Source organism: Aedes albopictus, chromosome 2, assembly GCF_035046485.1.
Source record: "Aedes albopictus strain Foshan chromosome 2, AalbF5, whole genome shotgun sequence".
In the NCBI taxonomy this organism is placed as follows: domain Eukaryota; kingdom Metazoa; phylum Arthropoda; class Insecta; order Diptera; family Culicidae; genus Aedes; species Aedes albopictus.
In genome coordinates, this window is record NC_085137.1 from 69067925 (window position 1) to 69085367 (window position 17443).

General features: G+C 41.0%; 1 protein-coding gene across 1 annotated transcript; it reads left to right on the top strand.

Annotated features, from left to right (window-relative positions):
• Nucleotides 1-2527: 2527 nt before the first annotated feature.
• Nucleotides 2528-14296, top strand: LOC109404809 (large ribosomal subunit protein eL34-like). The gene is made up of 3 exons (XM_019677758.3): nucleotides 2528-2609; nucleotides 2970-3047; nucleotides 13818-14296. The coding sequence occupies exons 2-3, from the start codon at nucleotides 2983-2985 to the stop codon at nucleotides 14146-14148; spliced, it is 396 nt and encodes a 131-aa protein (XP_019533303.1). The 5' UTR covers nucleotides 2528-2609; nucleotides 2970-2982; the 3' UTR covers nucleotides 14149-14296.
• Nucleotides 14297-17443: the final 3147 nt, after the last annotated feature.

Consider the following 17443-nt stretch of genomic DNA (forward strand, 5'->3'; position numbering starts at 1 on the left):
AAAAAAGTTGATTCAAAGTTTGTTGTTCATTTTCCATTTAATTTTTTTTTTCATATTTTTGGATCAGAATCGAAGAATTAGCGATACGGAATATTCATTGCTCAGAAGCTTTTCGAAACTCCACTACAGCAGCACCATTTTAGACCAACACACGTACTGCTCATGCGGAAGAATCATTCCGGCTAGTAACTGGCTTGCCACCTTTCGCGGCGCGATGTTACATGTTGAGAAAAGAAGCACGTTATAATAAATATCTTGGAAAATATATAGATGTCCGGGATCCGGGCCGGTGCAACTTTGCTCGACGATGACCAAGTGGCCAAAGCAGGTGCACCAGAGTAGATGCTATCTCCCATGCTAAACAGAATTACTTCAGTGTCATCTTTTACCGAGACAAGGAACTTGAACAGACATACACATACGATACTTGACGAGACTTGACATTTCATCAATTGTAGACTGACGGATTGATCTTTATACATCCTCGAGTTGGTGACCCGGAGTCCGAGGCAAAGCATCCGTATAGTGCTTTTTGATAGGCAGGCATGGAACAGACCTTAGTGATGTCTGTGTCGATGCTACCATCCTTGGTACCATGACATCATGAATATGCCCGTCAGTATAAGGAAATGCTCTTTATCCTCCGAGCCCCTGTAAAACAATTGATTCTTCGGGATTCCAACTCTTATTTTACATGATTCCTAGCATGTTTCTGTGATGGCGTTATCATAGTGAGAAGCCTCAGGTTACGATTGGTATTACGACTGTGGTTTTGGAGTCCTTGACCCTGAAGATTTTTTGCTGTCTTCAAAATAGCCAGAAATTGAAAATTCCGTCAGTCTAAGCTAGATATTTAACGAAGGCTTTGAGTGGCAGATCTCAAGTATTCCATTAGTTGAAAGAATCTTGGAGCATCTCCCTCTGGAACTCGGAAATTGGAAGGAGAATTCAGTTCCCACTCATAATGATACCGTTGGTAAAATCAACTGCCAAAGTGCTCGGAGCAAAACAGTGAAATTCACGGGATTCCAAAGGTGCGTTCTAAAATGTTAGTTTGATTTTCCGATGACAATTTCATGTATTTCTTAACCTAAAATAGAAAACAAATTATCAGAAAAAAATAAAATACATTGAATATTTTTGGCAAAACTGATTGAAAAAACTTTGTTGGACGAGAAAGCCAAAAAATGGATGACAGCCAAATCAACAAAGCTAATATCAGACGCTCAAGGCTTGCTGCGAATGTTTTCTTGAATTTCAGTTCAGTGTGGGGCACAGATCTTGTCAAAAATTTTATAGCTGCCGCCATTATGGCGAGCGTGGAAAGCTGGATAAATAAAAATCAATACATTTTTCCAAATTTTTAAACCCAATTTGGAGCTAGAGGGCGAGCTAGAGGGTACGCTAAAAGAGGCACACTCAGAAATAAAAGTATACACGGAATTACTATTATACATGTTCTATCCGCATCTCTCTCATCCCGGATAAAAAATTACCATTCATTACATGGTAAATATACCAAGGGGAATGACATATCCTTTTCTAACCGGAATATCCGCATCTATCCGTTTCTAACCGTCGCTAACTTCTGCTCACTTAGCAGCTCGCTTAGCAACGGTTGGCGACGGTTAGAAACGGATAAATGCGGATATTCCGGTTAGAAAAGGATATGTCATTCCCCTTGAAATATACCGCATTTAGTTCACTACTGGACTGCGAACTGCGACTATAAGTGCGAAAACGTAAATAAAAGTGCGCGATTGCATCAAATCAGGTTGATGTCTTCGGCGCACTATTTCTTTAATCTATGGACAACAAGTGCTCTGAAGACACCGAGTTGATTTGACGCAATCGCGCACTTTTATTATTGAGGGATTTGCACAAAAGTGCACGCGGCCTATCGCTTCCGAAAGGTACAGCCGCGGTTTTTACTCCCTGTTTACTTCATCCTTACAAGGGGAATGACATATCCTTTTCTAACCGGAATATCCGCCTTTATCCGCTTCTAACCGTCGCTAACCGTTGCTAAACGAGCTGCTAAGTGAGCAGAAGTTAGACGCGGTTAGCGACGGTTAGAAAAGGATAAATGCGGATATTCCGGTTAGAAAAGGATATGTCATTCCCCTTGCATCCTTACAGGAAATAACATTGCGGCGTTTCCTACGGTGCGGCTGTTCCTTTCGAAAACGATAGACCGCGTGAACTTTTGTGTCCCTTTTTGAAACATTTCAACGACCGCGCGGTGTTTACGTTTCAAGAAATCTGACAATTGCGTTTTCGCACTCGTGAAAACTACTGCGATAGTCTAGTGGTGAACTAAATGCGCTATATTATTAACAAATGAAGCCCCTTAGCAAATCCACGTACAATATTTATTGAAGTTGTTAATTTAGAGCTAGAGGGTACGCTAAAAAGGGGTACGATTTTTCTCAGACTGATTTGACGCTGAGTGGTTTTAACCGAGCGTGCCAGAAACGCAAACTTTGACAGCCGGCCCGAGACAGATGCAACAAAATCTGCGTTCGCACGTTTCCCCCCAAACGTCAAACACTGGATTTGTCTTCCTTTCCGTCACTTTAGTTTGAATAAAGTAGACACATTTTGTCAAGGTGCGCGAAATTTTCAATAAAAACGCTCGGGTTTTCGATGGGAAATCGTTGAAAATCAATCGGATGTGCTGCCCGGAAGTTTGGTGCTTTGGAAATGTGTGAAAAGTCCGTGAAATACTGAACGGGAAGGTGTTAGAACTTCGATTTGGTGTTTTGTTGACGTCCGCCTAACCTGCCTTCGGCAGCCGGGATCGGAACTTTGTTTTGAATGTTTTTGCGGTGGTGATAGGGGGACGGGGTTCCGGAACGCGATGGAACCGTTTGCGGCACTTCCGATTGGTTTTTCCTCAGATCAGCATTCAAGCGAAATAAGCCCGGATTTTTGTGATTGAAGCTGATTGTTTTCATTTCTCGTTTTAGCTAACTCGCCAAGATGGTCCAGCGATTGACTCTGAGAAGACGTCTGTCTTACAACACCAAGTCCAACAAGCGACGTGTGTAAGTATTACTCTATAGCGCATCTTGCCGGAGATCCCTTCTAGTGCCGCACAACTTTTGCTACCATCAGAAAGTTCGAGGGAAACCTAAAAGTGACTTTGTGATGCCTCCTGTTTGTGCCAGAGCAAATCAGCACATATCCTTTTGCCTGTTGAACTTGGTCCCCGCGAAGGGCATTGTCGAGTGTCAGCACTTCCATCGGATATGACAATTCCGAAACCCGAAAACTAACACGGAACAAACAATACATAAGCGAGAAGGGACGCATAGTTTTTGCTACCATTGGTCCACGACTGAATTATACCTCTAGTGGATTAGTGCTACAAATTGTGCGAGAGTAAATCAGGACATTCCTTTGCCTATTGATCTGTCCGCGAATACATGGCGATTCAATACTTCCATCGAATGTTACAGTTTTGTCAATTCTGTGTTAGTTTGAAGGTAAACGGAATCCATTGCTTATCAACAATGAATTCAATATTTAGGGAAGAGGGAAATGAACACTAGACCAACTTGTGATAATGACCAAACAACGCAGAGATTACGAGTGGCTGTAAGCAAAACATTGATGAAATTAAGTAAAATATGTGTGAACAAATGAACTGTAAAGCTAGTCAAGAACAGAAGCTGCTCACGTTTGACTTTTCAAATCGCAGAAAAATATGTCAGTTTGTACTAGTCTGGGATGATAGAAACACATTCTAGATTTTTGATGATTTCGTTTCAATATTGGGTTTCTCATTAATGTTTAGACTGCTGTGATAATTTGAAAATGCACAGAATCATCAATTTCCAGCGAAATTTCACAATAATCAAACTTATTTTGTTTAGCTGCTGTGCATCCTACACCTCTGTCATGAACTTATCCGAACTTGTGTACGCTAGCCGCTGCGAAGTCGTGTGCGAAATTCGACTGTGATAATAATGAATTTGGGCCGAGTCTAAATGGGTGCAAATGTCGCAATATGTCATGAAATCACCAAAATAAAAACGATGAGCATTCACTAGAACATCGTGGAGCGCTTGATATAACTTATAAAGAAGATTGACACAAACTTCTCGAAGTAATTTGTAATTTACGAATTTTTAGTCCCTTACTTTCGCAACTTAGTGTGATGTGGTGATATGCCAAAACAAAAATCTCCCAAAAACTAATATACGGAACAAACAATGCAGAAGAAAAAAAGTACGCATAATTTTTGCTACCATTGGTCCACTGAGCCTCTAGTGGATTAGTGCTACAAATTGTGCAAGAGTAAATCAGGACATTCCTTTGCCTATTGATCTGTCCGCGAATACATGACGATTCAATACTTCCATCGAATGTCACAGTTTTGTTCGTTTCAGTGTTAGTTTTTGTGAAGGTTTTTAAATGGCATCCTATCAACTATAAGGGAGTGCGACTTGTGTCTTCGAGGGATTAACACTTCTTTCAAAGATTCCTTTTCCTGGAAATCTATCCATAACGCCTTCCAAACTAAATCTAGGGATTTCTCCCAAGGTTCTGTTCAGTTTTTTACATGTATTTCTTCAAAAATTCCTCTTTGGAATATTGTTGAGGTTTTTTTTTCACAGAATTCCTTCTCAGATGTCATTAGATTTCTGTTGGAGTTCCCTCGGGATTTCTGCCAGGGTTGCTCCCGGTATTTAGTTTTCGTGCAATTGACCAGGAATTTGCACAGGAATTCAACGTTGAGAACTTTATTTCCGGGTGTTTCTTATAATTTCCTTCCCTAATTTTGCACAACGAATTCTTGCAGGACTTACTGCGGTAAGAATTTCAGAAGAAATTTTATGAAAACTCCCGGAATGAGCTCCATTAGAATATCGTTCTGAGCGAGTCTCACAAGGAAGGAGTTTTAATAGAAATTCAAGAAGGAGATGAATACTGCCGTGGGCAGCATAGTTGTCCCATGTTAATAGGGATTCCCATAGAACATGGGACAACTATGCTGCCCACGGCAGAATACTGAGATTCCTAAACAATCTTTAAGAGGCCTCCCAAACTACCTCTTAGATAAATTGCAGAATAAAGAATACATCCCGGACGAAATAAACTAGTAGAAATCCCAAGATGAGCGCCATTAGAAAAATAAACAGGAACTATTTCAGGCTTCCCCACAATTCCCTCGGAAGTCCTGATTTCGAAAAATTCTCGGAGAATTCGAAAGTGAGGAGTTCTAGATAAAATCCCGGGAAAAAATCATGCTGAAGCTTTGCGAGGAACTCCAGGATAAATCTCGGGTTCTGAAATAATAATTACTTTGTTGCAATATCGCCAGGAATGGGATGCATTCACGTGCATTGCACCGCAGAGTGAGTTGTGCTGTTGGTGTTTGTTTCCTCCTGAACGCTACGCTAGCACATCCCTCCCTCAACAAAACTTCAGGTAAAACTAACATGAAAAAGTTTTCCATATATTTTGATAAGATGTTTCTGAAGCGAATTATGAGCAAGTGAATCAGCACATCTCGAACAGTCGGAAAATGTGCGACAAACTCACAAAAACATTGCATCCTTTGGTCAATCCGTCTGAGTTTGTTTGTGGAACTTTATTATGAATACCTTTTGGAATTCCTCCATTAGAATTTCTCACAGGATTCCTTCCGTATTTTTCCATGCCATTTTGCTTTGTGTTCTTTTTTTGAATTATTTCCTTTTGGAGGTTCTTCCGGATCCCTATTGAAATTTTGGAAAATATTCGAACAATTCTTTCCTGGATTCTTCCTTACGAATCTTCCAAGATTCCGGAATTCCTACCGATTTCTGCTGCATTTCTTTTACGGGGATGCTACAGATTTTTTTTTTATCCAGAGTTTTTTTTTTGGTACTGCCCCCAGAGTCCCTCATGGGATTTTCCCGAAGTTCCTCCTGCGTTTGCCCAATGAAATTTTCGCGGGATTTCTTCCACGATTTATACCGAGATAAGAGTTTCTCTCGAGATGTATCGTAGGTGTTTACGCATAATTTATCCCAATGTTTCACTCGAGATTCTGTTTCCTTCCAGTGTTTCTCATGAGATTTCTCCAGTAGATTTTCCCGTGATTTCTTCCAGAGTTGCTGCAGAAGTTGTTTATAGGATTTCTGCTACAGCTCCTGCAAGGATGTTTTTCACGAATTTTCTGCAGGAGCTCCAGTCGGAATTTTCTCCTAAGTTTCTCCTGGAATTTCTTCAAGAAATGTTCATGAGCTTTTTTCAAAGTTTTGCCCTGGATTTCTACAGATGTTTCAGTTGGAATATTCCCTAAAGGTTGTGGGATTTTTTAAATACACCGGTAGTTTCTCCCAGTACTTCTAGAAGAATCCTTCCGACGTTGGTCCTGGGATGTTTCAAAGTTTTTAATCTGAGATTTTTAGTGCTTTTTGGAATTTCTGAAGGAGATATTGCTGACATTTCTCATATAGTTCTTCCTGTGATTTCTTTCAGTCCTTTTTTGGACTATTCCTAGTGGCTACTTATCGCATTTATTGCAGTGAACATGAGGGAAACATGAGATTAAATTTTGGACGCTCATTTTTGGGATTTCTTTAATCGTTGCTCCAGGAGTTCGCAGCTATTTTTCCAGGAGCTTTTCTGGGATGTGTTTTGTGATAACTTACTAAATTCCTTGTGAGAATTACCCGGAGAAATATCGGAATGAATCCAAATGATTTTTTTTTAAGAAACCCCTCGAAGATCTATTGGAAAATCCTGCGAATAACTGGGACATCTCAAAAAAACATTCTGGGAGTAATTTTCAAAATGACCCCCTGCAAAAACCTGGAAAACTCAGTTCACAAATTCCGTCAGGGGTTGTTTCTGGAATATCTTTTAAAATACCTCCTATAATGCTTTCCGGCGTTTTTCCAAAAATTCCCTCATCAATCCGAAGGATCATCCGGATTCCTACTGGCAGAATTTCTTCCACAGATTTTCCAAATATGGCTCATCTTTCCCGGAGCTCTTGTGTTTTACCAAAAAAAAAATTCGTGAGATTGCTCGCTGGACATATCCCGGCATCTCTACAGGAGTTCTTCTTAGGATATTTCGCTGGTGTAATCGTGGAATTTCTCCTACAGGTTGCCTCGTGATTCATTTTGCGTGATTTTTCGCAATAGGACAGATCGGTGAAGTACTAGATTTGTAGTAATAAGCTGAATTTTAGTATGGTGAGAAGGTCAACTCTCCGTTTCTGCAATGAAATGGTGCGAAAAGCGTGGGTATTATGATTCCTTGCCTAATTTGATGCTGTTTGAGCAAAACTTTGGATAACTATGTTGTTTATGTTGCAAGAAATGGAGAAAACAACAACCCTGTTGTCCAAAGTTTTGCTCAAACAGCATCAAATTAGACAAGGAATCATAATACCCACGCTTTTTGCACCATTTCATTGCAGAAACGGAGAATTGACCTTCTCACCATACAAAAATTCAGCTCATTACTACAAATCTAGTACTACACCGAACGTGCCCCATAGGACAGATCGGTGAAGTACTAGATTTGTAGTAATGAGCTGAATTTTAGTATGGTGAGAAGGTCAATTCTCCGTTTCTGCAATGAAAAGGTGCAAAAAGCGTGGGTATTATGGTTCCTTGCCTAATTTGATGCTGTCTGAGCAAAACTTTGGGCAACAGTGTTGTTGTTTTCTCCATTTCTTCCAACATAAACAACATAGTTATCCAAAGTTTTGCTCAAACAGCATCAAATTAGGCAAGGAATCATAATACCCACGCTTTTTGCACCATTTCATTGCAGAAACGGAGAATTGACCTTCTCACCATACAGAAATTCAGCTCATTACTACAAATCTAGTACTACACCGAAGGTGCCCCATAGGAAGCAATCAGTGAAGTACTAGATTGAAAGTAGTGAGCTGGATTTTTGTATGGTGAGATGATCAGTTCTCCATTTCTGCAATGAAATGGTACAAACAGTGTGGGTTATATGATTTCTTGACTTATTTGATGCTATTTGAGAAAAAGTTTAGGTAACTGTGTTGTTGTATTAGTTTTTCTTGCAACTTTAACAACACAGTTACCCAAAGTTTTGCTCAAACAGCATCAAATTAGGCAAGAAACCGTATAACCCACGCTGTTTGCACCATTTCATTGCAGAAATGGAGAACTGATCATCTCACCATACAAAAATCCAGCTCACTACTCTCAATCTAGTACTTCACTGAATGCTTCCTATTCCGTCCAGTGTTTCTCTTGGGATTTCCCCAAGAGTCATTACCGGGATTTCTATAAGAGATATTCCCTAGGATTTCTATTAGAGTCCTTCAGCAGAAGCTTCTTTCGGGATTTCTTCCAGAGGCTTTCGCTGTATTGCTCCGAAACTTCTAGATTTCTTCTGCAGTTCCTTCTTTATTCAAGAAATGTATCGGAGTTTCACCTCAGATTTGTTTTAGAAGATTCATTCTTGTGTTCAGTTGCTCCCAGGATGTCTTTTGGAGTTTTCCAGGATCTATACTTGTAATGTTTTATTCGATTAAAACATAAAGAAACATTTTATTTGCGATTATAATGGTTTTACATGTTCACACGCGTTGTTGTTGTATCTTCAGTCCAACTGTGTTATACCTTCTGTCAAAATATAAACCTGACGACGAGGGGTGGCCGAATGGAACATACATATATCACACCCCCGCACTAAATCAATGTTACAAAATGTTTAATAAAAAGAAAGAAATTCTACCACAAATAAGAGTTCTGTAGGTATTGATGTAGAGTCTCAAATACTGAAATCTGAAAGAAATAGACTTGCGTTAGTCATTCATTTACTCAATACTCTGCCTACGTAGTCTCTAAATTTCCAGAAGCCTCGTTCAAATCCCACTAATTCTAGTCCATCATCACTATTATCACTTACTCCCCCGTCCTCAACTATATCTGAACTTGGTCGATCAACTGACTCTGCCCCATTCTCTGTATCACATAAACCTGCCACCCTCGTTCCCCCACTATGCGGCTCCGGTATGAGTGGCGGATCCATGAAGGACTCTTGCGCTTCTTCGAAGTCCTCCTCCTCCAGAATCGGGTTTGACACTTCAAGATCTTCACATCTCTCGGTGGGTATGCTCTCGACTTCCCGCGATCGCTTCACTGGTGCTCGGTAGCACCTCGTAACCGTCTGTCGCGTGACCGGTTCATGTTCCTTCGTGCCTCTCGGAACCGGTTCTTGGTGCTCCGTTTCGTTCTGAACCACCTTATCCTCTCTTGTGTCTGGTATCATCTGGTTGACATGCCGCTTTATTTCTCTACCTGTAGCCCCCAACTTCACTAGGTAGTTTCGTCGTCCAAATAACTTGATTACAACAGCCGGTTTCCACGTTGCTTTGTTGGGATTTGAGTAATCTCGAACCATTACCCTATCACCGCAGCCGAATACAGCTTCCCTGGAACCGCGGTACGTATGTATTTGGTCTGTCTGTTGCTTCAGTATTTTCGATTTGACTTCCTTTTCCATCTTCGACATGGGTTTCGTTTTCGCCGGTTTTGCAAGGTTTAATGCTGTGCGCATTTGACGTCCTGTCATCATCTCAGCTGGCGAGACTCCTGTAGTACAGTGCCTTGCCGATCGGTATCCCATCAAGAAGTTTGCAACTACCTCTCTGATATTTCGCCTTCCTTCGGTCAGACTTTTCAAAAGTGATGCCTTGAATGTTTTCACTGCATTCTCTGCTTGGCCGTTGGTTGCTGGATGTCCCGGACTTGTTAAATGTAGTTGAATTCCGTTCGCGGCTAGAAAGTTCCTGAATTTTCCAGCTGTGAACTGAGTCCCATTGTCACAAACGATCTCATCCATGATCCCAAATCTGCTGATACAATCGATTAACTTATCCAATACAAACTCTGTATCGCATTTGGTCGTAGGAAATACTTCCACCCATTTGGATAGCGCATCTACCACTATTAAAAAGCTCATACCGTTCACTGGGCCTGCAAAATCAAGGTGCACCCTACTCCAAACAGATTGGGGTGGTTGCCATGGAATCAATCTTGCTTTCTCAGGAGAAGGTTTGTTGGATAAACACGCTGAACAGTTTTTGATGTAGCTTTCCAATTCTTCATCTATGTTTGGCCACCACACAGAACTTCTCAATACCGACTTACTTTTGACAACTCCCAAATGTGACCGATGAAGTTGAGCAAACACAATTTTTCTTAAGCTGCTCGGGATGACTAACCTTATTCCCCGCATAACTAGCCCATTCTCCACGGAAAGTTCGTCTTTGAATCTTCGATAAGGACTATCCTTTTCAATTGGTTTGCCTGTTTTCAGGTTCTGTAGAACGATCGTCAATTCTTTGTCATCCTTCATCGCTTCGCGCACAACATCACAATTCACCATCTTTTCTTCGCCACTGTTCAAAAAGTTCAAAAAGCTATCATCCTCCTTCCAAAGCTTCCACGATTCGAATGGAACTCGTGACGGATAGTCTGCTATATTGTTCTGCGAGCTCACGTGTTCAATTTTATAGCTGAAGCCGGCCAGAAAATTTGCCCATCTTTGCATCCTACTCGCAGCGATTTGTGGTATTCCTTTTGTTGGGTTCAGAATTGACAAGAGGGGTTTGTGATCAGTCCTTATAGTGAAGGTGTTTCCGATCAAATAGTGGAAAAATTTGTTCAAACCATACACGATTGCCAAACCCTCGCGATCTATGACACTATAGTTCCGCTCCGCCGAGTGGAGAATTCTCGAAGCATAAGCTATCGGTCGTTCCCGCTCCTTTTCTTTCTGCAACAAGACAGCGGAAACTCCATTCATCGACGCATCGCATACCAACACAAGTTCTGCCTCTGGGTTGAAGTGAGCTAGCATAACATCTTGACAAATCTCCCTTTTAACTTTTGCAAATGCTTCCACACACTCCTGCGTCCAAACAAACTTTTCGCCCTTTCGTAGAAGACGGTAAAGAGGACTCATCATCTCGGCCATACCATTTACAAACTTCGCATAATGGTTCACGAGTCCAGCAAAAGCGCGAACCTCTTGAACATTTTCTGGCTGTTTGGCTTTCTGAATAGCTTTGACTCGATCCTCGGTTTTACGAAGACCATCTGGTCCAATCACATGGCCCACGTATGTTACCTCACTCTTGAAAAATTGACACTTTGCCTGATTCAGTTTTAGTCCTGCCTTCTCCAAAACATCTAGTACTCTTGCCAGATTCGCCAAATGTTCCTCATCATCTTTCCCCGTCACCAACACATCATCCAAAAAATTTTGAACTCCAGGAATTCCACATAACAATTTCTCCAATTCTCGTTGTACTATTCCAGATGCAGGACGGACGCCGAATGGTAGCCTGTTCATTTTATAAACCCCCTTATTGGTGGAAATCGCACAAACTTCTCGAGATTCTTCGTCCAACAGAAATTGGTTGTAACATTTCGACAAGTCTAGCTTAGTGAACTTCTGACCACCGTTTAGCTTGCTAAAAACTTCTTCCACTGTTGGCAACGGGTGAATTACGTCTTTCACACTTTGATTAACCGTCGATTTGTAGTCACCACAGAGTCTTACACTACCGTCACCTTTGAGCACCGGCACCAATGGTGTTCCCCAACTCGAATTGTCACATTTGCTGATAATTCCGTCTTTCTCCATTTCATCCAACTCCGCTGATACTTTGTCCACAAGTCTATAAGCAACTGGCCTCGGTTTTCTAAACACTGGCTGCGCGTTTTCCTCCAACTCGATATTTACTGTACAATGTTTGTACGTGCCCAACCCCGGACTAAACAGATCCCGATGACGAGCAATTAAACCTTGTAGACGCTCCTGAGTGGAGTACTCCTTACTGTTTAGAGAAAATATGCGCAGTTGGAACTGACTAACGAAATTTCTTCCCAGAAGAGGTGGTCCTCCGTTCTCTATCACGGCAATCGTCAGTGCACTCGATAATCCCCTATACTTAACCACTGGTTGCACGATACCCTTCACTGTGAGTTTTTCACCACTGTACCCCTTGAGTTGTATCGCTGTATTGCACAATTTGTACTGAAGGAAATGTTCACGATAAAAGGCCCACGAAACGACTGACACCGAGGCTCCTGTGTCCAGCTGCATCTCAAATTCTCTATCACCAATCTCGACAGTCAGCAACACTGGTGAATCAGATCCTTGTACCTCACTCACTGAGTAAACAGCACCAAAATTGCACTTACTGATAAAGTTTTGCTGCATCGTCACCTCATCCGACTCCTCATGGTCATCCTGTTCCTTCTGGTGTCCCACGAAGAAATTCCGCTGCTGCGAACATGCTGCTTGCAGATGGCCGCGCTTGTGACATTTCTTGCACACGTACTCCTTAAAACGGCAATCGCGTCTGTAGTGACCTGGTTTGTTGCACGACAAGCAGAGTCCCGTCGTCATTCCTCGTTTTGCTGCTCCTTGCTTACTATTCGGACCTGACTTGGTTCGGTCGATCTGGAACACTCCTGTTGCTCTGGGAGAATCCGGCTCGTACTTTACTGCTATTTCGTACGCTCGTTCGAATGTCAACGACTCGTCTTCTTCGCAGATCCTATCGTACGCTTTACCTTGCAATCCGTCGATGAATTTCAGCAACAAACTGTGCTGCAGGTGGTTACCCATCTTGCAATTCGAGGCCAGGTTCTTCAAGCGAGCGGCCCAATCATTCAGCGACTCATCTTCTTCCCTCTTTGCACGCAAAAAATATCGCCGTTCCTTGTGTACTACTACCGGCGGTGTGAAATGTTTGGATAGTAGCGCACATAACTCGTCATACGTCTTCGAAGCTGGAGCATCCGGCGTACACAGATCACGAAGAAGCTTGTAGGTTTTGGCTTCGCAGTGGTTTATCAAAACCGCCCTTTTCATATCCGGCTGCACTCCGTTAGCAGCAAAATACTGCTCCAGCTGCTCCTTGTACAGCTCCCATTCCTCACTGCCGCAGTCGAAATTACGGAACGCTGGCCCTTGCGCCATCCTTTTTCCGTCGTTTTTCACTCGATTACGCGCGTTACGATCGACAACTCGTCGCCAATGTAATGTTTTATTCGATTAAAACATAAAGAAACATTTTATTTGCGATTATAATGGTTTTACATGTTCACACGCGTTGTTGTTGTATCTTCAGTCCAACTGTGTTATACCTTCTGTCAAAATATAAACCTGACGACGAGGGGTGGCCGAATGGAACATACATATATCACAATACTGGACTTTTTATTTCCTGGAGTTTCTTTTCTTGGAAACTCATGGAATGGTATTTTTGTAGATTTCTCCATGATTTTCCTCATAGTAGTGTCCAGGATATCTTGCAGTCATCCACCTGAAATGTTTCAGAGATTTCCCCGGGATTCCGCACAGAGTTCTTCATGGAATTCCTACATAAAATTTAACAGGGATTCTGAGTGTTCATTTTGGAATTTCTTATGTAGTTGCTCTCGGAGTTCTTGTAGGAATTATCCAGGTTTTTTTCGGATTAACTTCTGGGATAACTTACAAAATTCCTCCAGATGAATTCCAGGAGAACTATCGTGAGGAATCCAGGTGATTCGACCGGGAATCGAACCCGTCGCTCTCAGCATGGTCATGCTGAACACCCACGCCTTCACAGTTATGGCTAAAGGGGCCCTTGTTATGTTATAAGTTTGAATAACTAAATGTTTAAAACAATACGATTGAATCAAAGATCTGAATCCAAAGTTGTTCCGTCCTTTTCACATGTTGGTCTAGAAATTCAAGAACTGAACTCCCATAACATAATGATAAATGGACTATTTAAATAACCGTCCTTTCGTTCCCATCCCCAGTGTCCGCACGCCCGGTGGCCGCCTGGTGTACCTGTACGTCAAGAAGCAGCGCACCGTGCCAAAATGCGGCCAGTGCAAGGAGAAGCTCAGCGGAATCAAGCCATCGCGGCCGAGCGAACGCCCGCGTATGTGCCGCCGTCTGAAGACCGTGACCCGTACCTTCGGTGGCGTCCTGTGCCATCGGTGTCTGCGCGAGCGCATCATCCGTGCATTCCTGATCGATGAGCAGAAGGTCGTCAAGGTGCTGAAGGCCCAACAGCTCGGCAAGCCCGTCAGCAAGCCACCGAAGATCCAGAAGACCCCGGCCAAGGCCGCCAGCAAGAGCAAGTAAACGTGGTAGACGAGCCCCTGGTGTCGTCGGTCGTGTGTTTGCAAGTGGAAGCCAAGGTGGATGAGGAGCAGGTGTACATTATAAGAACATGCTAAATTGGAAAAAAAGAATAAAATCCGGTTTGAAAAAAGTTTGCGGAATCGACCGAGCGGTAAGTTTATATTCTGTTAATCCGAAAACCATTTTACCAGTTGAATTTCTATGTGTGGAATTCATGTTCTTTAACATACTTGGAAATAGTATAATCTTCTTTGTTGCATTATGGTCGCTCTAAGTTTCTCCAGGAATTCTCTATAGGTTTTTTTTCAGGAAATCCAACAATTGTCTCTTGATCTCTCCCCCAAGGTTTCTCGTTGTAGGGTATGTGTGCCATCAGTAATCTCACGCTCCCATATTCATCCTATCCGAAAACAAGCGAATACGGCACCGATTGATTCCGTTCTTTTTGTTTTCATGGGTGCTCACTTCTAACAAAAAATACAAAAATAAGAAACAAAACAAACAACGCTTCAATCCTTTGATTTTTGTGGGATGAAAATGGGAGCCACATGCTTAATAAGGGAACCAATACCCTAGATTCCTTCCAGACTTTTTCTAAGGGGACGGGCTTGGTGGTCTAGTGGCTGCCGCTTACTGATTCGTATGCAGAAGGTCATAAGTTCAATCCCTGGCCCGTCCCTTTCATCCTACTTTGTATCTTTCTATCCACTTTCTCTTCTCTACATGTACAACTCTTGTATATTTATATGTTCATAGCCATCGCTAAAACCAGAAACGAATGGGGCACGTTCGGTGTAGTACTAGATTTGTAGTAATGAGCTGAAGTTTTGTATGGTGAGAAGGTCAATTCTCCGTTCTGCAATGAAATGGTGCAAAAAGCGTGGGCATATTATGATTCCTTGCCTAATTTGATGCAGCTTGAGCGAAACTTTGGGCAACAGCACGCTAACGCCGCTCAGCACAAAAGTGCATAATTTCCAGACTACACCAAAAATGTGTAACCCTTGCACATTCACAAGATCAGCTCCTGTGTCCGCAAAATCGCTAAATCCGCAAAAAAAATTGTACAGCAATCTAGCTAGGTTTACTAGTGACCTTGGAAAACAAAAAAAATATCGATATTTCACATATAGACGAGTATACGAGCTGTTTTTGAGAATGTGTAACTGTAACACATTTTTGTGTGGTCTGGAAATTATGCACTTATGAGTAGGGCTTACACATTTTAGTGCTGAGCGGTTTTACTGTGAGTGTTGTTGTTTTTTTTTTCATTTCTTGCAACATAAACAACATAGTGAACCAAAGTTTTGCTCAAACAGCATCAAATTAGGCAAGGAATCATAATACCCACGCTTTTTGCACCATTTTATTGCAGAAACGGAGAATTTACCTTCTCACCATACTAAAATTCAGCTCATTACTACAAATCTAGTACTACACCAAACGTGCCCCATTGGTACCAGCTCAGATCAATCATGGAGGAGCAACCATTGATATGTATTGTACCGTGGGGTGCCCTAATTTCGTGCGCGCCCAAATTTCGTTAACTTCTAACATCTGAGAGCATTATTATCTAATTAACAGCGGAATCATCAAAAATTTTCTATAACCTCGAAACTGCATTTGATCTCAATACAATTCATACAAAAAGAAATGAAAAATTTGATTTATGTCAAAGATTGAAAAATAAATTGCAAATGTATGCAAATAGCAGATGCCATATTCAGAGATACGGAAAAATCAACACTCACGGAAGTCAACAAGTATTTCGATCCCTAACAAAAGTAAATATTCCAATTTATGTTTGGTTATTTCAACTCAATATGTTTTATTATAATACGCAATAAAATTACTTGAAAATGTTATTTTCTTATTTTCTCTCAACATTTATCTGGTTGGCGAAATTAGGAACCCACAATTTGTATGGGTCCCTAATTTCGTGCACTCTTTTTTATAACTCTGTTTTAGAGGTTCATGTGTACTCGTAGCCATCGCATGATTAACAATAGTTCTAATAGTTATTTTAGTTAGTAGTTTGGTTTAAAATTAGCTTTGGACTGCTCATAAGGCTCAAGCATCCGTCATCATTTTTCGAAAAATAAAAAGCAGTTTACTCGCTGTAAATCAAAATATCGACCATGAAAATATATTCACTGCATTCTATTCCTCATGCGGAATACAGTGAATATATTTTCATAGCAAAGACTTTTGTTTTGAACGAAAAAACTGCTTTCAAATGTTTGATGATGACGATGATTTCAATGACGAATTGTTCAACGATAAACTACGTAGAAAGTGAAAAAAATAAACAATTTTTAAAATGTGGGAATACTAAGTAAGCTCGGAATGATTTCATTTATCCAAACAGTGTAATAGCTTAAGGCAGCTAGTTTCATTCAAGCAAATTATTACCGTTAGCCTTATTGCCAGAACACAAATTTGGAAGACGACACTTTACTAGAACTAACTTCCCGAGGAATGTGCCTATTAATGGCACCTAATAGAAAGATAAAAAGCTATAAGGCCGGAACAAATCTCATTTTCTTCTTTTGTCGCAATACTCGTTGGCTCGCTAAGGGGGAGGACAATAAATAATAAATGTATTTGACGAAGAAATACCCAAACAATTCGGCAAAATCTATAAACTCATCGGATTTGTTAAGAATTTTTCTGTGCAACTCTAATTTCACCTTGAAATTTTAAAATTTCTTGAATAATTCATTGGTGTCCCCCCTCAAAATGTTGAATTTCGACCAAAATTTTCCGAGGGGGCGGTGACATAAGAGAAAATCGAAATTTGTGTCAGCCTAATTACAAAAATGAATTGATTCACATTACTGACCATCAGTAAAGTTAGTGAACACTTGATTCAAATAGCAAATACTATATTGTTTAATTAAGATGTCAATTGAAGAGCAAAACAAACGTCAAAAATAATAACCCTTAAAACTACAGAAGGATTTTTGGAAATCTTAATGTAAACATTCGGGACGAACATGGGAACAAGTAAATATTCACTCATATTTCGCCACAGACATTGATTTTATCTATACGTTATGGTTTCATTGGTATTGTACGAGTACGCTAAGTTTTGAAAATTAACACATTTAAGTGAATTCTACGTCTTTTGGAGTGAGCGAAATTTGGACCCATTTTGAACGAAATTTGGAACCCGTGCACGAAATTTGGCACTTTCAAACAAATCAAAACTAATGCTGTAACTATCTTGTATAATGTGAAGTTGCCTAATTTATATTTTTCTTGGAAGCTACAGTGCCAGCACTAAATATTATGG